We start from the raw sequence: 23,240 nt of genomic DNA, 5'->3' as shown, positions 1-23,240 counted from the left end.
AAATATATTTTATATATAAAATACATATGTATATGTATTTTTTTTGGTAAAGATGGAACTTCAACATGTTGACCAGGCTGGCCTTGAACTCCTAACCTCAGGTGATCCACCTGCCTCAGCCTTCCAAAGTGCAGGGATTACAGGCATGAACCAGTGCACCTGGCCAAGAGCTTGCATTTTCTTTCTCAAGATGGGAGATGTATCATCCTGTGTGTAAGCAGGCGCAATGATCCTGGCAGAGGGGGGAAAAACCAATGATGCAGAAGAGAGGGGGGCATTAGGGGTATGCTGTCCTGAGTGGGCACTTAGTGGGGTGGTCCAGTGCCCATGGAGACAGGCTGTAGCTAGGACCGTGGATGGCAGTGTCTCCACTGCTTCTCCAGCAAACATTTAACACTTACATACAAGGGCTCTCACTCGTATGTTGGAGACTTTGCCAAGGTTAATATGTTGCATTTTTTTCTCCACGTCTTCTTCATTTTTCCTGTCTCTAGAATATTCTGGAAGATTTCTTTATTACTTTTCTATACCATAATAAAGAAAGCATCTGTATTTTGCTGGCAGTAGAAGCCAAAGAGGGATGCATCTGCCCTTTCTCCTCTGGGTTAGCATTCTTTCAAAATATCTGGACACCATAAAAATGTAGAGGTCAATAGAGATTGAATGTTTTCTTGAGATAAATTTACTTGGAAGGGCTTTAAAAAAGTATTTTTAGCAGAGAATATCTTTGATCCTTTGATCACCATATGCCTATTAAAATATGTTTTTTTTTTTCCTTGTGGGTTTAAAGTGGGAAAAAAACGTCAAAGCCTTATATGAGCCACATAGAAATAACCTGTTTCTTAAATGGTTGGCCTGAAATTAGCAAAGGGTAGTAAATTGAACACAGTGGTTTTTCTGTGTTACACATTCCAAATTTGGGCTGATCAGATCCCAAGCTAAAAGATCAGTATAAAATAAAGATGAAATTTTAGAGTTTAGGAAGATTTCATTGTAAAGCTAGGTCACATCATTCCACACTTGGGTGAATACTAGGATTGGTAGATTATCAGTGGTCATCATCAACATACTCACATATAATTGTTGTTGTTGCTAAGAAGTGTTTGTACCTTTTCAACACTTAGAAATTAAATCACATTTTCTGCTTTCAAAGCCCTTTATCATAATCAATATTTTATAATGTATTTTCATAGATGAGATAAATTCAAGTTACTGTAATCATAAGATGGTTACTCCTTGCAATTATTTAGATGTTAAGATTCATTTTTCTAACATGTGGCAAAATTGCATGGCCATTCAGCAGGTCAGTTTTAAATATAATATGGTTATTATTCGGTCATGATTGTGTGATTGGCAATTCACTTCCCCATTAGAAAATATATCTTTCTACTTCTGTTGTGTTTTATATATTATTAGAATTATTCTGTTGCCTTGAAACTATCTTAAGAAATAGAAGGGCAAGTTTTTTTTTAAGTATGTTGAGTGGCCGAGGAGAAATGAAATTTTGAGTGGAAAACTTTATATGAATTGTTTGTAGTTGCTTGTACTTAACCCCTCGCCAATCCAAAAGCCAATTCTACAGAAACTGAAAACTGTTATGAAAGGGAAAGCTGGTCTTCTGTCGTAACATTGGGTCACAAATTCAATGGGGAACACTCTATCTTCTTCATCTCTATGGCTCAGGAACATAGTACCTGCTCACTTAATATTTATTAGCAATAAATACTTGTTGAAAGAAATGAATCTCCCCAAAAGAACTCACAGCAGGGTCTTGAGGAGATATCCGTACACCTGTGTTCACAGCAGTGACATTCACAATAGCAAAAGGTGAAAATAACGCAAGTGTCTGTGGACAGATGCATGGATAAACAAAATTCTGTTCTATACATGTGTTTTAGTTTGGCCTGCCATACAAAGTACCCTAGACTGAGTGGCTTATAAATAATGTAAATGTATTTCTTTTAGTTCTCGAGACTGGAAACCCAAGATCAAGGTGCCAACATGGTGAGGGTACAACGAGGGTCCCTTCTGGGCTGCAGACTGCCTGCTTCTCGTTGCATCTTCACATGTAGAAAGAGGGTGAGAGAGATCCTCTGTCCTTTTTATCAGGGCACTAATCCCATCCATGAGGCTCCATCCTCACGACCTAATCACCTCCCAAAGGCCCTGCCTCTTAATGGCACCACCTTGGGGATTAGGATCGCAACAAGACACGGGGCACAAATCAGTTCATAACAACATAGAATGGAATATTTTTCAGCATTAAAAAGGAAGACATTTTCAGCACCTGCTGTAACGTAGATGAACCTTGAAGACCTTATGCTTTGTGACAGAAAACTCACACAAGGACAAGTACTGTATCATTCCATTTATGTGAGGTTCCTGGAGAAGGCAAATTCATAGAGACAGAAAATAGGATGGTGTCTGCAGGACTGGGGAGTGGGGAGTCGTTTAATGGGTAACGGTTTCCGTTTGGTAAAATAAAATGAGTTCCTGAGGTGGGTGATGATGATAGTTCTACAATAATGTGAATGTGCTGAGTGCCGTTGAACTTTACCTTTTAAAAAAGGCTAGGACAGTAAAGGTATGTGTATTTATCACATTTTAGAAAAAAATGAATCTTAATATCTAGAATAATTACAAGGAGTAACCATATTATAATTGCAGTAACTCGAAAATCTTGCCTGATGCTGCAGCAGGTATATATGCATATATGCATTACCTCTCTCTCTTTTTTTTTTTTTTTTTTTTTTGAGACAGAGTTTCGCTCTTGTTACCCAGGCTGGAGTGCAATGGCGCGATCTCGGCTCACCGCAACCTCCGCCTCCTGGGTTCAGGCAATTCTCCTGCCTCAGCCTCCTGAGTAGCTGGGATTACAGGCACGCACCACCATGCCCAGCTAGTTTTTTTGTATTTTTAGTAGAGACGGGGTTTCACCATGTTGACCAGGATGGTCTCGATCTCTTGACCTCGTGATCCACCCGCCTCGGCCTCCCAAAGTACTGGGATTACAGGCTTGAGCCACCGCGCCCGGCACCTCTCTTTTTTTTACATTTATTAAAAATTGTGACAAAATTTGAATGTTGGCAACCGGGGTAAAGTTAACTATGTTCTTCTTCTGAACGTTCAGGTTTGAAGTGGCTGTTCAGTTGCTGTTATCAACTCTTGAGCAAAAGAGAACATTTAGTGAAACTCCAGAAACATCTTGAGAACCAAGACATTATGCATTTGATAAGAATTTATTTAAACCCCTTTAGGAAGTGTGCAGAAAGAGCTAATTTTTAGGTAAAATGACATGTCCTAAAATTTTTGGAAATGCGTAGTGGGTTCTTGGGGGTTCTTTGGGAGTGGCTTTAGTTGTCTCTTGGGAAAGGAAAAAACTACCCCTATTCATAGAAATGTTATTCTACTTATCCCCATCCCCAGCTGTCATCAGAGTATGAAGGTCAGAGATCTTTTGTCCTTTTTAATAGTTTGTTTTCTTAAAAGTGGTTGAGTGTGAATTTCCTCTTGCGTGGGAAAAGGATCGTTGTTTTTATTGGCATCGGCAAATGCTCTCACACATGACTGTTTAAATATGCCTTCATTCCTTGCTCAGTAGAACTGCATCCTGCTGGAAGACAGATTGTATAACCTCAGAGGCTTTCACGGTCCCAGGGAGAGTGTGGGACAGAGGCATCCTGTATAGAGAAGGCCCTCCTTGTTCTCTTTCTCTGCCTCCCCAGCCCTGCCCCACTGATTTCCCTCCTGGTGGAAGCTGTCTTCAGAGGGACCCTTGGAACAGAAGAAAACATCCAGCCCACCTGTTACTGAATAGCCCCTGTTGCAAAGGAACACAGGCTTTCTGGCCTCCACATCTGTGGAAGCTTGGTTGGAGTGAGGTTGCTGATGGCTGCTCCCCTTTCAGTCCACGTTTGGTTCCTGCATCCAAGAGGCAGAGCGAGAATCAGACCCTGGACAGTGGCCATCCCTGAAGGCAACGCAGTCCTGCGTGGCCTCTTGGCAAGCAGCCCGCGCTCTCAGATGGGACACCTGTCTTCAGGTGTGCTGTTCCGCGGCCCCAATTCAGTGGTGACATTGCCTGATTCTGGCCCTGGTTCTGCCTGTCACTGGCCAGGCAGCCCTGTACCAAGCTCACACCACTAGGGCCTCAGGAAGGGAGAGGCATGCAGGTAGATGTCTTCTCCCATCCTCAGGTAAAACCCCTTAAAATCTTAGCTCTCAGCCATGCTGGGACAGGAGATCAGACACACTTTGCCATACTTTCTCCCTTTTACAGGTTAGGCACAATGGATGACCATTACTAATGTTAAAATAGAGAACAGGACAGACTGTTGGTGGCAACAAGATACGAACTTATAAGCAGGACCTCAGGCCACGCCAGGCAAGGGTCGAGCCGCGTGTCCTACACATGCAGAACGGACTCTGCCCTCACACCACAGCATCTTCTTTTTCTCCAGCAGCTCAACACGCACTGGCCCCGAGATTCAAATGACTGCAGCTCATCCTTCCGGCTAGTCAGACGCCGGCTGACCCCCTTCCACAGCCATGACTACTGCTCTGATAGGGCAGGAGACTGACTTCAGGAGCCTCCTTCTGATAAGAGGCCCCGATCATGGACTGGCCTTGGCCAGTTTACAGAGGCTGAGCGCCTTCAAGTCCTGAAAAGACCTTTTTGACGTTTAGGACCTAATTGTGATACATTTCAACGTTGAGACTCCACCCCAGAGTGAACATGGGAGGCATGTAACATGGGTATTCTATATGCATGTGTCAGGACCACCTTCATGAATATTTATAGTTCCTCCTGTAACCTGCTGAATATGTATGTTTGGCCAGCCCATTCAGTATAAAGCTCCTTCCCTCGACCCCTCCTCTTTCAAAGTGCCTGTCTCTGGTCTTGGACAAAAAGCACACTTCCCAGACTGCATGATGGCTGCCTTGCACCTTTATAAGAAGGTATTTTCTCCTTTCCAAATGTATAAATATTGTGTTGAATTTTCTTTTAAGTGAACACTGCTAAACGCTCAGCATTCGTTGGAGAACCACCTCGTTCCAGAATCAGGCAGCCAAGCCGTCACCATCCACTTGGCAGTTGTGGTTTTCCCAAAGGGAGCCTGGGTATCCACGCGTCTCTCAACATGTGTCTTTCTAGTAGGAGCCCGTGCAGCAATAGTGAAATGGCTCGCACACCCGCACACGTGCACACACAGCCGGAACAAATTGTATAATCAAGCTCCTCTTAGCTAAGTTCTGTAACATCTGTTTGTGTTAAGTGGCGCTCTTTGAAAATGATTTTCCCCCCTCCTTTATAAAAACAACCTTAATTTTAGGTTATGGAGAAATGGCGCGTGGCAATTATTTTTGCCGTCTTCAACAAGATGTGTTTAAGTAAATGAGATTCATTTCTAGAACTGAAGCGCTGGAAGAGCCTGATTAACGGAATCAGCGCCTACAATCACACGTAATAACTGTGGGCAAACAGCCCCGCGTGGCTGGGCTGCAGAGGCCACCGCTGCTGTGGGTTCAGCTTGCTGGCAGACTTCAGCAGATGGGCTGCTAATATAATTAGGAATCGTTGTGTTACATGAGCCATTATTTAAATTATCTGCTAATTTTCCTATCTATTAACCTGCTGAAAACGAGAGAGTAATATCTGAGAAATCTCAGGCTAATCACTAACCAGACGAAATCACCCAGTTTTTCCCTTTAATGCAACATTTTACCTTCTTGCAGCAATTAGCAAATGGCTTTCTGTAGGGTTATTGCCCAATGCATCAACCCGAGGTTAAGAACGGACAGTGGGAGACGTCCGCAGTCTGTCTGGGTTTCATCCAGGCGGCAGATCAGTGGCTAGAACATGGCTTCCAGCCTAGGAGGCAACTGGCTTTCTCCACCACTGTTTTCTTGTTTACGTCATAGTCTCTGAGTTAAAGCGTACTTGGCCTTTAGAAAGCTTCTCTTATTCCATTTGGGCTGCTATAACAAAATACCTTAGATTGGGTGGCTAATAGATGGCAGACATTTATTTCTTACAGTTTTGGAGGCTGGAAGTCCAAGATCCAGGCACTGGCTGATTCAGATCTAGTGAGGGCTTCATGCTTCATAGAAACTGTGCCTTCTCTCTGTCTCCTTACATGGCAGAGGGATGAGAGTGCGAGCTTAGGTACTTTTGTAAGGGCACTAATCCTATCTCTAAGGGCCCCACCCTCATGATCTAATTGCCTCCCAAAGGCCTTGCCTCCTAATACTGGTACATTGGGAATAAGGGTTCACCATACAAAGTTAGGGGTGGGGGCACAGACATTCAGACCATAGCAGAGCGTAAGGTGAGGACTGTGTGAGTAAACCTTCTCTCACTCTCCCTACCCTGAGACACTGGTAGGGGCAGCGAAATGAGGGAGGGAGGGAGGGAGGGAGGGAGGGAGGAAGGAGGAGGTCCGTACAGGGTGCACTCAGAGTGGGCTATTGCAATGCACATCCGGGGCTCAACTCCATTAAGGACTTTTGGGGGATGGCACAGAGACCGCTCCACACTGTCTGCCTGGGGAGTGAGGGAGCAAGGGTTTGAATTCACCAGCTGTTTATTTTTGGCTGAGGGCTGCTCCCAGGGGCACTCACGCCCTGGCACATCAGACCTAACTTGGGCACTAGATAATCTTGCTCCTGAGGTTACAGAAGCTGAAGTGAGTGCCCAAGGAGTGTGCGTAGGCCACCAGCAACCTCTGCTATCCTCTCGCTTCGAGCTTTGCTTACATGTGGACATTTAAGAGACAAGTTTCTGACTACTTATATAGCAGCTGGGAAGTTGATCAAGTTTAGCCTGCCCTGGCCACATCTAGAAAATCTAAATTAATTCTTTGCACACATGCTTTAGGAATTTGGCCTGTTGAACTTTCTCTAGCTGCTTCCAATGTCTCAGCAGGTTTGTTGACCTCACTGGCTTTCTCTCTGCTCCCACGTGGGGCTCGTGAACATGTTTCCCCATCTTAAGGAACAAGGTTTAGTGAATTTCTATTAGTTGTAGGCATGATGGGGACCATCAAAAAGAGACTAAGAAAAAGAGCTGTGTCCTTAAGGAATTTACAAGCTCATTGACAGGAAAGATAGGCCACTGGGAAAAATTAGAGGACAATAAAACACAGAAGACAACCCTGGGCACCAAAAATCGGGGCATGAGCTGTTAAGAGTGAATCGAAGCTGTGGCTAGGAGGCCTCCTGGGGGATGCCGGTCTCAGCCGGGGTCTCAAAGGCCACCGCCTGCGTACGGTTTATCGTTTACTCTCAGCCAGTGGGAAGAAAGGGTTAGAGGTGGCTCCTCCTTGCATCAAAACAAAATAACGAATATAAAAGCCCACAAATTATGCCATTAAAAAAAAATGAGTTAGCTTTGTCTGGGCAGGGCCCGGCATGGGGAGAAAGTTTTGACTGTTTCCAAGAACAGTTCTAAAGGACTCTTCCTGAAGAATCCTGTAGCTTCAAATTGCTCCAGAATCAGCCATCTTCCTTGTCCAGAGATTTTGGTTCCCTGGGATGCTCTGGACTGTGTGTGTCCCTGGTGACCAGGAGCCGAGCTCAGTTTACTATTTTCCCACCTCACTGGCTGAAATTGCACGTGGAAGCAGGACTAGTGTTTATTTGCTCACTCGCTGTGAGCCGGCACCGTGAGGAGCTTGTGTCACAGCATTTCCTGCTCACAAGCACCCTATGAGAATGGTCATCGCCCCCTTTCCTAGAGAGCATGCAGAGAGGCCTGGGGAGAGGAACTTACCGAGGCACCGGCACATGAATGGGGGAGGGTGATTGGACCCAAGTCCTGCACGAATTCAGTCATTCTGCTTGGTGAAGTGTGGGCAGAATTGTTTTCAGGGGGCTTGTGCCACAGAAGGAAGATGTTCACCTTCAGAACATGCCTCATTCCCGCCCACCTGTGATGCATGCGTAATGGCCGGCCCTGTTGTGTAGTTATTTTGTAGAATCTGGTTTTGCGGTTTTGGGTGAGGCTGCTGGAACTGGAGCATCTTGTCAAGGAAGTCTATGCCAAAGACAAACAGTTTTCATTGTGGGGGCATAGAATTCTCACACAGCTTCTGGAATAGATCATTTAAACTCTTTTACTCTCAAATTTCATGTATAATTGGTAGGTGCTCAAGGGGTTTGTTTTAAAAATGAACAAGCCACCTTCCCTTTGCCTGGCACGTGCATTTCTCCCACTTGCTCTTCACTGCATGAAAGTCTCTCTAACCCTGACTTTCTTTTATTCATTCAACAACTGTTTGGTAAGCACCTACTCTGCTCCCAGGCACTGTCTGATGTACTGTTGATAAGGAGATGAGCCACATGTGGCCCCACTGTAAGCCCTCATGAAGGACACGCTGCTGGGGACATTGTCTGGAGAAGATAGACTCCTGTATGACAGTGAGGCCACCCAGGACACGGGCACAGAAGCCTTGGAAACACCATATAAAGTTAGAGGAACAGGGATGAGGGCCAGAGATCGGAAGGAAGGACTGTGGTGGGCAACCCAGGAGGGTGCATTCCCAAAGCTTCACTGAGGGGCTGGTCACTTGCGGTCAGCACTGCCTACAGGCTGGACAGGTCAGGGGAGAGCTCAGAGGTGACTATGGGCCGGGAGCATGGAGGAGGGAGGCCGGGAGCATGACCATCTCCACAGGTGGAGGAGAGAAAGGGAGAGAGAAATTGAGACGGCAGGTGGCCGACTGCTGGATGCCTGACCGCGAATGGGGAAGGACCAGTAGCTAGAGGGAGTGTGTTTGGGGTTTGCTGTTTTTAAGAAGTCAAGGAGACATTCGCCACTCAGTTCCTGTAGTTCTGCCTTCTTAGGTGTCTTGCAGCCTGATCACAGATCGTTTTTAAGGTCAGGTCCTGGTGGACAGGCCACTCCCCCTGATGGATTCTGCACTCTGCAGGGGCCAGGACACAGTCTCCGTCATCTTCTCTGCTCTGACCCCATGACCCAGGCTCAGCACAGCAAGGACCTGCATCTGCCCTGCAAAGGCCCTCGAGGTCCCTGATGTTGACCACAGGGTTGGAGTAGTTAAAAGCCAATGATTATCAGGGCAGAAGACTCCAGCTTCTGCTGGAAAACAGGATTTTACTGGTTGTTATTGTGTTCTGGAGAAATGGAATGTGAGTTCTCTGGGAGGCTTCCTGGTATCAGGAAGGAAGCAGGGAACACGGGTCAGGACTTCAGGATCTCCCTGGGCCCTTTCACGTCTCCAAGGCATTTGTTTTCTCAGTTGTAAAGTTGGGATCTGTCTATCTAATGTGCTTTTGAGTCATTTTAAGTTATACTCTGAAGTTCAGAACATTCGCTGAATTTGAGAATATGTATTTTCAATGTAATATTCATTTTTCAATATGTAATTTCAATAGGTAGCTGGAATGACATAGCTTGGGGCTAGGCTGGTGTGTGTGTGTTTGTGTGTGTGAGCACATGCGTGCATGCAAGGTTGAACCCGAAGAGGCAGGAAATAATTTTGGAAACTCCTAGAATAAAGGAAGAGGCAGATTAAGTTGCTAGCATGTTGCGTGAGGTAAGGAACCTGGAAGAAACCCACAGCCTGAGTGTTTGAGTTTTCCGTTGTTTCAGAGTGCCTCGTGTGAAATTTGTAGAGCAAGTGGCATTATTATTTTTTATCTCTGTGGTTGAGGCTACTTGCAAAAGTGGTAATGGTCTTGGGTAGAACTCAACCCGAGAGAGGTCCATTTCCAGTGTCACCACGCAGAAAATAGTGTTGGCTTCTGTGACTGCTCAGACACATGACGTGATGCACAGCCCAGAGCGTTTGCTGCCCCCCAGAGACTCATCCCTTGCCTGACTTTGTGGCTGCCTTGTTTATCTGGGGCCATTTCTCTCAGATCGTATACTCTGGGAACGACCATCGTGGTGACTGGCTTGGCCGAGCCATGACTCTGAATGGAACCTTCTCAAAAGCCAGCTTTTGGTGGAATCACCGTGAAATATATGGTTGTGCTGAATACCTGGGCAATGCGAAGAAATCATCTGTGTAAAAGAATGCAGTCCACACTTTGGTCTGACTTTCTGTGCATTGGTGTTCCCTGCCTCTGCAGAGGAGTGACATCTCCTGAGAGGCAGGAGTGGGTCCCGGCGCATGAGAAAGAGCTCCAGTTAGGAGAAGAGGCAGAGGCTGCAGTGGAACTTCAGACCGAGGGAAGCAGGGGGAAACGTCTCTGGAGAAAGATCCCCCCGTCACTAGGCTTGCTGTGTGGAGGCCAAGTCTTGTTTCGGCCTTGGCCCCATCTAGTTATGCAGGCACAGTTAGTGTGGACGTGCATTGCCAGCCTGAGCGGCCAGGTGTGGGGGGTCTTTTGGGCTGCTGAGGACAGAGTTGCCAGTAAGACCCAGAAACGGTTTTGAAACAGCTTCCAGGTCGGATGTGGTGGCTCACACCTGTAATCCCAGCACTTGGGGAGGCTGAAGCAGGCAGATCACCTGAGGTCAGGAGTTCGAGACCAGCCTGGCTAACATGGCAAACCCCATTTCTACGGAAACAAAAAACAAACAAAAAAACCCCCACAAAAATTAGCTAGGCACGGTGGCAGGCGCCTGTTATCCTAGCTACAAGGGAGGCTCAGGCAGGAGAATCGCTTGAACCCAGGAAAAGGAGGTTGCAGTGAGCCAAGATTGCACCATCATCGCCTGGGAGGCAGAGCAAGACTCTGTCTCAAAAAAAAAAAAAAAAAAAAAAAAAAAAAAAAAAGAAAGAAAGAAAGAAAGAAAAGAAATGTGTCTTATTTCATGCCAACCAGCTAGTGGCTGTTTGTTAAGGCAGCCCTAGGAAACTGAGGTAAAAAGTAAGTCCCATATTCCAGGAAAATTGAATCAGACCAGCCAATGTTAAGATGTGTCAATAAAACTATAGAACGATGGTTCTGATAGAAACAATAAAATTTAGAACTTTGTGTCTATGGAAAGAATTCTTCAGTATCCAAGGAGAAAAAGAAGTCAGACGTAATGAGGAAAAAGTAAGATATGCTTTAGTTTTCTCCACAAATACTTGCCATTGAGAGACACTGGAGAAATATATATATATATATATAAAGTGTTAAAGAAAAAAAAAATGACCCAAATGCATAAAAGCCAGGCAAATCATTCTTCAGATACCAAGATCATCAAGAGGTGTGCTCAAACATGAAGGCATTTGGAGAAGACAGTGCCCATCTTGGGGTGGGGTCCGTGGGAGGCTGAACAAAGCCTGCCCATTGGAAAGAGCTGGGTAAAGTCAGGAACTGGGGGCACTGGTAAAAAGGACTGAACCTCTTTCCTTATAGAATGACTAAGCAACTGTGGGAAATACGGGTATCAGAAGCAAATCTTGAAAATATAAAAACAACAGTGTCACCTGTTGAGAGGTTGGTGTGACTGCGATTCCTGGCGATTTAGGTACATTCACTACCTCATCTTCCTTCATGGAAGGAAATTCTAATAGTAGATAAAAAATATTAGCAGGTAGGTAAAAAAGAAAGATGTCCATGCATTATGTAAAATTACCAAAAGGCATATCATAAAAGTAAAAATAATGTTATAATCCAGCACTTCTGTCCTCTCCCCACCCGAGGACACACCCTGTCCATTCCAAATGTCTTGATTTTTAGAAGCGTGCAGAGTGGGGATCCCACAAATACCATTCCAAGTTGCCAAATCAAGAGAAAAGGTTAAGAGAGATCACATGAAGTTATAAAGAAAATGACTACAATAATTTAAAAATAGATATAAAGCTTGCAGATCACCAGAAAAATTATTAAACACAAGAAATCTATATAGTAAAGATGAAAAGAATAAAAGATACATTATAGCAGACAGTGCAACATAAGAGATAGGATGAGGAAAAATGTGTATAATTGGATGTAAATCAATAAATTCGTCTCTTAAAATGAATTCAAGTTGGGGAAAATGTTTAAAAAATGGTGTGGAGATTCTGATTCGCCTGCGCCCTCTTTGAGTCATGTTGTGGTGAGTTACTGATGATTGAATGTTTAGGATTTATGAGCAGAACCAAGGAGAGCCCTGCCCTTCAGGAATATCTGGTTCAGCCAGACTGACCTAGAGACGGATCTCCTTCACTTACTTTGACCTGTTACCGACTCTGATACATACAAGAATTACTCAGCTCCCAACAATTTTTCTCCTGTAAAATCCACGTAAATGCAGATTTGTTTGGTGTCTAAGCAGAAAAACCACACACTGTTTTCTCTTTGCTCTCACACCATGGAAGACCGGGACCAAATGTGTGGGGATTTCTCCCCACCAACGAGCAGTATATCAGTTCTGTGATGGACACCAGCTGTAAGTCCTCTAATTTAGTTCAGTTCCGACACTGTCTGCTTTGGGATGGCTCAGGACCCCACAGAGTGAGGGCTCAGCACCCCAAGACTGTCCCCAATTTCCATGCCAGTTGCAAGTCCCAGGTCATTGCCTGTGTTTCTGTTCCAGGATTGGCTGCGAATGGAGATTTCCAGGATCCTATCCTTGGTTTGATTAATTTGCTAGATTCACTCACAGAACTCAGGAAAACACATACACTGGTTTATTATAAAGGACATCACAGAGGCTACAGATGAAAGAATGTGTCGGGTGAGGTGTAGGGGGATGGGTACAGAATTTCCATGCCCTGCCTGTACACGCCACCCTCCGGGAACCTCAGCTGTCTGGAAATTTAATGAACCCTGCTCTTTTGGGTTTCTTTGGAAACTTCATCATGAAGACGTGATTGATGAAGCCATTGGTCATTGGTGATCAGCTTAACCTTCATCTCCTGCCCACTCCCCAAGGTTGGGGGTGGGGCTGAAAGTCTCAACCCTCTAATCCTCTTTCTGGTGACCAGCCCCCATCCCAAAGCTACCTGGAGGCTGCCAGGCATCAGTCAACTCACAGCAAACAAAAGCACAACACTGTGGAGATTCCAGAGATTTTAGGAGTTGTATGCCAGGAAATGAGAATGAAACCAAATATGCGTTTCACGATCTTTCGTGCCCCTTTGTACATTTATGAGAAATTAGGATTAAGTCTAATCCACATCGTGGCTTTGAAACTTGGGGCTGTTGAGCATCCAATATGTGGATGAAGAACCAGATAATAAATTATTATATATCATACATATGGAAATATATTTTTATATATATGTGAGATTACATTCTATCTGAAATCAACCCAAACACCTCTGTAAAGGAGCAAGATCTTACACATTTTCTAGGAGCTGTGTATTTGTAAATAGAAATTAAGAATAGAAAATTCATTTACTAAAACTAAGATGTTTAAAGTGGCATTTATAGTCTATTTAGAGTGCCTTTGCTGGCTGGGTGTGATGGCTCATTCCTATAATCCCAGTACTTTGGGAGGCCGAGGTGGGTGGATCACTTGAGGTCAGGAGTTTGAGATCAGCCTGACCAACATGGAGAAACTCCACCTCAAAAAAGTATGTTAAAAAAAAAAGTAGAGTGCCTTTGCCATTGTTTTAGCTTCACTTCAAACCTTTGTCCCAAATCTGTTTCTCTACCATTCCTACACAGATTTTGTAAACATGATCGTCAGTGGTAGGAAGGAATTCTCTAAAGTCACAAAGTAGATTTTCCTTTGAGAAAACAGGGACGTCACATGTTGTAACACTGCACCTGGTAGATGCCCAGGACTGTCGCTCAGTCATTCATTTCACTCCGCTATTTCCACGGCCCCCTGGGGGGAAGGAACGTGGCACCTAGTAGATTAGGGGAGTAAGAACCTGACTTTGTTTTTGTCAACAGCTTGGAAACTGTGTGTGTAGACCCTACACCTGCCAGGTTTGTGTGCACAGACTGCATCGTTCCTGCTATTTTTCTTTTTTTTTTTTTTTTTTGAATCTGTTATCTTTGTACCAAGAGCAAAATGAGTGTCTTGATTTTACCTTTGAGAATAGTTTTGTTTCTTTCACACATGTGTGAGTGCCAACTGTGTGCCTGGCCCTGTTCTGGGTATATGTGGTGGGCACAGCAGCAAACAGCAAAAATCCCTGCCGAAGGGAGCCTTCATCTGGTGGGATGGAGGCAGCAGGAGCTGTTGGGACCCCCAGAATGGTATGATCCTGCACCGGGCCCAGACTGGCTGAGCTGGTTACAAGAATGCGCTCCAGCCTGGCTTCGGGTTCCAGCCTCCGCTCTGCCACTTACCCTTGTGTAGTTGGGCAGGTCAGCCCCTCTGCACCTCAGTGTCTCCGTCTGTGACATGGAGTGGGGATCGTGCAGCCCTTGGGGCACTGTTGTGAGGTTACAATAAGCTAATGGATATGGGAAGTGCTTACAGCAGTGTCCAGCCCACCGCAGGTGCTGAGAGGTGTGGTGTTACGGGGGCAAGGGAAGGATGTGCACAGGCCAGCAGAACGGCAGATCTCCCACAGGGCTGGCTGTGGTCAGCTTTGCGGAGAAGGTGGCGTTGAATGAAGCCTTGAAGGAGCGATGAGTCATGCCACGTGGATCTGGGTATCCTGGGGAGGAGCCCCCATCCCAGCAAGGTGGCCAGGGGAGAGGCCCTGCCTCCAGGGCATATCTAGGGCATTCACGGAGTGTCCTGGCAGTCGGCGTGGCTGGGAGGAGCGAGTTCAGGGCATGGCGAGTGACTCAGCAGGCATTTTGAGGACTTTGCCTGTTACTCTGGGCGACATGAGAGCTGTGGGAGGTGGAGGGTTGACTCCCTCTGACTTAACTGTCACAGGACTGTGGTGGCTGCTAGTTGGAAGTAGACGGAGGAAGGAAGCAGGGACACCGGTGAGGATAAGGAGGGAAGACAGTGATGTGGAGCTCCCCCGCCAGTCTCCTTGGAGGAGGTGAGGCGTGGGTAGGTGTGGCCAGAACCTGAAGGCAGAGGCCTGGGACTCCCGGTGGCTGAACGTGGGGCGTGAGGGGAGGGAAGCCTTAGGGATCATCTCTGGCGTGGCCTGGCCTGACCTGATGGAGCTGCCATGGACTGGGATGGCCAAGTCCTTCGGGAGAGCAGGGCTGGGTGCAGCCGGAGTTCAGTTAAGGACATTCCAGGCCTGAGATGATGTCCCACTTAAAGATGTTTCCTGGACCTGCTGTAACCGAGCACCACAAACAAAGGGCTTAAAACAGCAGGAATGGGCCGGGTGCGGTGGCTGATGCCTGTAATCCCAGCACTTAGGGAGGCCAAGGAGAGAGGATCGCTTGAGCCCAGGACTTCAAGAGTAGCCTGGGCAACACAGTGAGACCCCATCTCTACTAAAATAAAAATGAATTAGCCAGGCGTGGTGGTGCAAGCCTGTGGTCCCAGCTACTTGGTTGAGGTGGGAGGATCTCGAGCCCAGGAGTTTGAGGCTGCAGTGAGCTGTGATTGTGCCAGTGCACTCCAGCCTGGGTGACAGAGTGAGACACTGTCTCAAAACAAAACCCAGGAATGTATTCTTTCACAGTTCTAGAGGCAGGAAGTCAGAAATGAAGGTGTTGGCGGGGGCGTGCATCCTCTGAGATTCCAGGTGGAGCCATCCCTTCCCCTTCCAGCCCCTGGCCATGGTCATCAGTCCTTGGCATTCTTGTGGCTCCGTCACTCCGATCCTTGTCTGCTGCCACTTGGCACCCCACCGTGTTTCTGCTTTCCGTGCATTTTCCTCTCCCCCGAAGGATGCCTGTGATGCTGGATTAGAGCTCACCCTGTGGGCTTTGTTTTCACTTGATTGACTGTAAAAACCTTTTTTTCCAAATAAGGACACACAGGTGCCGGGGTTAAGACTTCAGCATCTTTTTTCGGAAAACACATCTCAACCCATAAAAGATGACTATTAGCCAGCCAGGCGGAGGTGTTGAATAGGTAGAGCCCAGAGTGCATGGGCAGGCCTGGGCTAAGATGTAAACTTAGGGGTCGTCAGCATGCAGAAGGTGCTCAAAGCCTTAAGACTCAGTGGGAACACCAAAGGTGTGAGTGTAGATGGATCCCAGAAGTGATTCCCGAGCTGATCTCCGGGAAACGTCAGCAGGTCAGGGAGACGAGAAGGGGAGACGAGAAGTACCCAGCAGTGAGACTAAAGTGAAGCGTCAGAGGAGGAGGAAATCAGGAATGCGTGTGGCCCCAGGATCCAAAGTGAAGAACGTTTCCAGGAGGCGAGAGCAAGACTGAGTCAGATCCTACTGATGGGTCAGCTCGGAGGCAAACGCTGGCCCAGGCAAAGCTGAGGTCCTTGGCAGAAGCAACAGCATGACTGTTGATAAGATAATCCTAGGCAAACACTTGCCTGTTTTGATTTCTTTAGACTATAGGTTTTTAAACTTGATTTTCAATCTTTGGGGCTATATCTAAGTGGTCTGTTTTTATTTCTAAAAGATATGTTTATTCTGTAAACAACTGGGCACATGTCTGGACTTGGGATAAATGCTGGACATGAAACGCTGAGTGGCATACACACCTGCCCTGAGACACCGTTTACTGGGGAAGATGAGTGAGACAATGGGATGCATCGCAGCAGCCCGGTGACGTTGGTTCCCTAGGGGACTGCAGATTAAAACCACGGTGAGATACCATTCCAACACCCGTTATCATGGTTCACATTAAAAAGACCGGCAATACCAAATCTGGGGGAGGGTGGAGCAAATAAACCAAATGGCCCATGGATCCATTGCTCACGGGAATGTGACTTGGTGGATCCACATTGCAGACCCGTTCAGCAGTTTTCTTTAAAAAGTTAAAAATGCATCTAGCCTGTGATCCAGAATGTTTCGCTTTTACGTATTTACTCAAGAGTAATGAAAATATACGTCTGCAAAAAGACCTGGACGGTATGTCATAGCTGTCTTATTCATAGTAGCCTCAAACTGGACACAACCCAAGGGCCCGCCAGAAGAAGCAGAGGCAAATCACGGTGTGTTCCTGCAGACGAGTACTTTCCCACAGTGAGGAGAAACAAAGGCAGCAACATGAGGGCGTCTCAAAGACAAACTGCTCATCAGAAGCCATGCTAGAAAAACAAACTCACAAAACCCCACATCGTTACGTTTACAGAATGTTCAAGAACTGATGAGACCAGTCTGTGGTCACAAAACCCAGAAAGTGACTGCGTCTGGGGACCAGAAGGGAAAGGGGCATAAAGGGACCTTTTGAGGTGAAGAGAGGTTTCTGTATCTCGGTTTGGGGCATGCTGTGCCAAAACTCACCAGGCGAATATTTAAGGTCTTGCATTTTTATTATACACAAATTATATCTCAAATAACCTAAAAAATGATGCTGATGACAGGTATTCCCAGGTGCTGTACAGGGAGGTGAGGGGACACCACCTGCCAGGAGGAGACTGGGAGGCATCCTGGGGAGGGGAGGCCACGTTGGATCAGGGTTTCCAGGCCAGATTTGGAAAAGCCCAGCGAAGGGCTAAACCTGGCTGCAAGCCCAGACGTGACAAAGAGCTCAGCCTTGGTTTCAAGCACCAATGGCCTAAAAAGGAAACCCGGCTATTTAACAGAATCCATTCTCGAGAACAGACGAGATCAGGCGCATTCAGGGTGATATGGCCACCGGAATCCATTCTCTTTTGAGGCTCAGTGTATATCTGAGATAACACCATTCCCAGCACCTCCCCCTCACCCCGCAAACTTCTTCATGGACTTTGTTAAATTTCAGTTTTGTCATTGCTTTTTGTATTCCCCTGATCAGTGTACTTTTTTTCTTCCAACTGCTGCATTATTCTTGGTACTTAGTTTTTTAAAAAATTATTCAAGAATATTGCCTTATTAAAATAACCTGATGCTTTCTATTTCTTTTTTTCTCTCCTTAAAACACAAAAGCTACAGATTCTCGTTGATACTGGAAGCAGCAACTTTGCCGTGGCAGGAGCCCCACACTCCTACATAGACACGTACTTTGACACAGAGAGGTAAGTGCTGGCCCCTTGGCTGGTGCGCTGGGCGGGGGCACTGCATGATCCGCATGCTTCAAAACACGGCAGACCGTAACAGCCAGAAAGCTGCTTCCTTTTAGGGGGATGCCGATACGTATGCGTATGTACATGTGCGTGTACACACGTATGACTGTGTGTATGCATACGTGCGTGTTCATTCCATCCGCAAATCCACAGCAGGAGTCTCCTAACAGCTTTCATGCATTTACATGAGACTCGTTTTAGAGAAATCCAAGTCAGACACACCTTCTATAGTTATCCCGGCGCTGGTGTTTGTTGCAGCAGCTTTAGTTCCGCGGTGGAGGTGGCCTGGAGCAGGAGGAGGTCTTGAGAGTCGGTGTGGCCACTCTGGGCAAGGGCGTGGGGCTGATTCTACAGCTGAAGGGATGCACGGAAACCCACCTTTGCATACTTCAGTAGGAGTTAAGCTGTGGTTCATGGAAACCATTTCTGTGGGTTGGTTCACAACACTCGTTTGGAAGAGTGAGTTTTGTGAGTACAAAGTATTAAGGCCCAAGACTGGGACTGCACATGAGCAACGGGGTGGAGTTCAGAAAAAAACCAGTGGAGCCAGATAGAGGTCTCCGGAATAGAACAAGCACTGCCCATGCAGGCTTCGGAGCAGCCCTGGCTGGGGTTGTGGGAGGCCCCCGGTGGCCTGTGGCCACCTTCAGCTCTGCAGGAGCCTGTGGGGTCTAGAGTCAGCCCTTCTGCGAACTGGAAGGGGCTCTAACACCGTGCACATTTTGACGTCACAACTATTTTTGCAATCCTGAAACTTAAACTCAGCAGACAGCACAGGGCAGCTGGCGTGCTGGTTTGTTTTTCAGGGGCACGAACCGTCTCCAGGCTCAGAACCGCCACCTTGGGTTTCCCTACTGTAAACTCTTTTCCTGACTTCCCTTTCTCACTTTCCTTATCCTTGGTGTTTTGTTCCAGGGAATAAAGGCCAGCTGTAGTTGGGGACAAAAGGAGAGGGAAAGAATAGCTGGAGTCTTCTGAAAATGCCAGGCAATTTGATAAAGCAAGATGACTTGTCGTGTAGGAAAGAAAGCATAGAGGAAACCCTGCATATCTGTTCTACCTATGCCGCGTCCTGGGCTCTGCTAGGGAGAGGGCTGTGGTGGCCAACGCTATATGAGGCTTCAGAAAAATGCGACTGGCCCCTTCCTCCAGGAACCTCTAGTTAGTTAATGTCTTCCTGTACTGGTAAGCTTTCTTCATTGATATTCCCGGATACAACACCTGGCCACTATATGATTGCTGTGTGCCCAGCTGTTGTTATAACCACAAATGTGTGTAGAAGTCGTGGTGGTGTTTCTCTCTGTGTGTGCAGCAGAGGCTTGGTTTATGATGGCTAATGCGGTCTCTTCCCACTCAGATCTGTGGTTCATCCAAGTCCTCAGTCCCCTCCAGCCATTCACTCTGTAGCTCTTCATGATGGAACTGGACTTCGAGGTGGTCCAAACCTCTCATTTTCATTCCTCCAGCACAGGAGGTCAGGGAGACAGGGGGCTTGCCCAAGTTCAAGTTTTGAGACCAGCAGCTCCCAAACCTTCAGCCTACACCTGCTTTTTTTTTTTTTTAATTGCATTTTAGGTTTTGGGGTACCTGTGAAGAACATGCAAGATTGTTGCATAGATACACACATGACAGTGTGGTTTGCTGCCTTCCTTCCCCTCACCTGTATCTGTCATTTCTCCCCATGCTATCTCTTCCCACCTCCCCACCCTCCCGTCCCTCCCCCATTTCCCCCCAACGGACCCCAGTGTGCAGTGCTCCCCTCCCTGTGTCCATGTGTTCTCATTGTTCAACACCCGCCTATGAGTGAGAACATGCGGTGTTTGATTTTCTGCTCTTGTGTCAGTTTGCTGATAACAAGTGGTTTGTCGTTCCCGGAAGTGACTGCAAAGGCCATGTGACTTATCTACATACACAACACCAAATGCCCTGATGGAATATGAGGGGAATAGAAGGGAAGTAATGTATAACCGGGTAATCGGTACTAGTACATGAACACCCTGGCTCCACCATGCTAGGAGGAGACCGAGCAGTGGGGGCATCCTGGAGGTGAGTTAACATCACCGTCAACACGGACGCCCAGTGTAGACTGATCCAGGCAGGCTGACGTAGACTCACACACCTTGAGCGGCTCAGTTTGCGGTCTTAGTCTGTTGTACAGCTATAAAAGAATACCCAAGGCCGAGTAATTTATAAAGAAAAGAGGTTCATTTGGCTCAAGGTTCTGCAGTCTGTACCTTGAGCCTGTAGCGTGGCGCCAGGACCTCAGGCTGCTTCCAGTCATGGCGGAAGGGGATGCAGAGCCAGCGTGCAGCGATCCCATGGGAGAGAGGAAGCAAGGGTAGGGGAAGGAAGTGCCAGGCTCTTTTTTAACAGTCATCGGCCCTCCCTGGGACTAACAGCGATACCTCAGTCATTACCATGGGCAGGGCACCAAGCCATTCTTGAGAGATCCGACTCCCCCACCCAGACATTTTCCACCAGGCCCCACGTCCTACACTGGGGATCCGATTTCAACAGGAGAAGTGGAGGGGACAGATATCCAAACTGTATCAGTGGCTGATATGATTTTCCAAAATGGAAAAGAACGTTAGGAAAGTTCCAAGAAAAAAAAAAACAAAAGAAGAATCAGCTTCCCTGGATTTTCACAGCAGCAAATAAATACACGGTGTATACTGAACCTTTGTAGAAAAGGTTTTGTGCGCATGTGAATGGGAGGTGCATTCTGTGCTACGTATCCAGCAGATGTTACCCATGCTGATGCCCGGAGCGACTTTGGAAAGCGATGTGGGACGGGAGCAATTCTTCATTTTGCACGACCGCCCTTCACACTCCGGGATAACTAGCATGCTTATCAAACACACCCCTAGAGTTTCCAAAACTTCCCGTAGGGGACAGGCCTTCCCCACTGAAAAAGAACCGCTTATCTGAAGGCCCTCGATGGTCCTAGCCCTGCGTGGCTTCCCCTGCAGAGCTCTAGTCTGTATTGTACCTTTTCCACGTTTCCCAGCACCGGGGCTCAGCGCCTGGGGACAGAACAAACACACGTGGAGCTTGCATTTCTCAGTTAGCAGTTCTTTTCCCCTTGGAATCGGTTTTTCTCTCATATCTGTAGATGCAAGATACACTAGAAAGAAACAGTACAGCACAGTAAAATCAAGGCTGGGTGATGTGGATAGTTACTTTCCAGATTTAAAGTGAACCATGCCAGTCAAGCCCTGTGGATGGCTGCTTTCTTCCTGGCAGGTGAATGGCAGTTCTGTTGCAGCCATCCATAGCCAGAGTCCATGAAGGTCAAAGTAAGCTTCCCGGTCCACACATCCTGGAATGCAGTTGTGGAAATATTCAAGGGTAAATAATGCGAACTGCATTATCAAGACTGTGCAATATTTCATCCGCCGTAAACAACCCAGCATTTTTCTCAGCCGCCTTCAACTGTGTTCAGTGTTTGGTTGAGCTGTGGTTCTCTTTGCGGAACACCGGGGGACGCATCTCTCTTACTCACCTGCTAGCACTGTTTGGTTTGTTCAGGCGGATTTTGTGCCCATCACCAGGTTCGTAGTAGTGGCAGATGGTTCCTGTTTTCCATACTTTGGGCTTCTCTAGTCCATGTGCATTTGATTCATATGAAAACTCCTGGGATCATCCAGAGTTCCTTTGATGACGAAGCCTTCCCTCCTGCTAATCTCACAAGATAATTCAGGATTCCTTGCCACCATTCTGACCACTCAAGGTCCTGATCTGTTTCTCCTTTTGTGGGTAAATTGCAAGATAAGTAACAGAACACAGTGATGTCTAGGAAAAACCCCTCAATGGTCCGTTTCACCCTGTTGCCGCTTCCGCCATTCAAATTCAGCCTACCTTCCTTATTTGCAAGTACTGCAATGACTGACTTATTACATACAACACATCACTCACCTTTTGGGAGTCTAACCTGGTACCGCCTTTCTTTTCAAGAGACCATTCTTCCACAGAACTGCAAGGTTTCCTCTTGGCTGAATCAGATGTGGTACGTCCCACTTCTGAGTTTGAGGCAAGTTCTATTCCTTCAGCTGCGTGCCTGCTACCATGCTAGCTTTACAGGTTAAATACATTCTTAAACTTACATTAATCTTGTTTCCTTGTATCTGCTTGTTACATGCGTTAGTATTTTTGATATGCGTTTTTGTTGAAAGATATGAATATTTTCTTTCAATGTCAATTATATTTAGTTAATTTGTCTAATGCTTTCATCTAACTTTAGAGTTGGCCTAAGTCATACTTTCAACCATCGTATTTCATGGGAACCAAGAGACCATCCTTTTGCCTTCTCCGTTTTTGACAAAGGTTTCTTTTCTGAGCTGTAGCTCTCTGCCCTGTGATGTGTCTGTATTTGCTTGTGCTTCTGATCTCTCCTAGTTATAATAAGATTCTGGTTGGGTTTGTCCGCCTCTGCTTCACGTCCTCAGTCTTTGGATATTCAGGTCTAATGCTTCCTGAAACATGTTACAGTAATTGGAGATTTGGCGTGGGGTTCTTTGACAAGATCTCTTTGATTTATGGAATGAGATGTCAGGCTACCATTAGTCATTTGTGAGCTCATCTTGATCAGAATCCATCTTTTCATGGTGGTGAATGTCCCAGTGAGTTACTATAGAGCAAACAAAAAAAAGGAAAGAAAAGAAAAAATCATGCATTTTTTAAATGTACATCTTTTTTAGCCAATAAAATCTCACCTCCAGCTATTTGGCCTGATGAGAGATCCACTACACCCATCCCTTGACCCTCCATGAATCTATTCGGAAAATTAAGTATATTTCCATTAAAATATCTCCTCACTTCTGTACTGTATCTGGGGTGAAACTCACAGAGCAAGAAATCCAATTTATTTTCTTCAACTAATGCTTGTAAGTGGAATTAGTGAATTAAAGAATTACCTGGAGACTTTTTTTAAGGAGGCTAAACTGGATACAGATCAAATGGCTTTGCATTCAATGAGGAAAGATTTTTTTGCCTGATTACTGAGATCATTTCTCAAGCCTACCCATCATTTGCCTGCTAGAAGAGGATTTGCCGTTTTGAAGCCTTTGAGCATTTAACATTATTGAGGACGTTGATGAATCACCAGGATGGGCAGGGTGAGCTTATCCTGAACCTCAGGGGTCTCATGCATTCAAGTCTGGTGACTTCCAGAGTCACATCTGGTCACCTGAGCCAGGACAATAAGCCCTACTGGTTGATTCCAGACCCTGAGAGCCCCAGGGAAATCCTGAGCAGAGTTCTTTAGGAGACTCAGCATTCCCTGAGTCAAATGGCTTAGGAGAACCA

At 46.4% G+C, this 23,240-nt stretch overlaps 1 protein-coding gene across 1 annotated transcript in view; it reads left to right on the top strand.

Annotated features, from left to right (window-relative positions):
* The window catches only part of BACE2 (beta-secretase 2), a 96,054-nt gene that overhangs the window by 35,533 nt on the left and 37,281 nt on the right, over positions 1 to 23,240 (top strand). Inside the window, exon 2 of the mRNA XM_010338255.3 lies at positions 17,800 to 17,888. Coding sequence (XP_010336557.2) covers positions 17,800 to 17,888 — 89 coding nt within the window. The remainder of the gene's footprint in view (positions 1 to 17,799; positions 17,889 to 23,240) is intronic.

Source organism: Saimiri boliviensis, chromosome 18 (genome assembly GCF_048565385.1).
Source record: "Saimiri boliviensis isolate mSaiBol1 chromosome 18, mSaiBol1.pri, whole genome shotgun sequence".
In the NCBI taxonomy this organism is placed as follows: domain Eukaryota; kingdom Metazoa; phylum Chordata; class Mammalia; order Primates; family Cebidae; genus Saimiri; species Saimiri boliviensis.
This window is presented reverse-complemented; position numbering and strand designations above follow the sequence as displayed.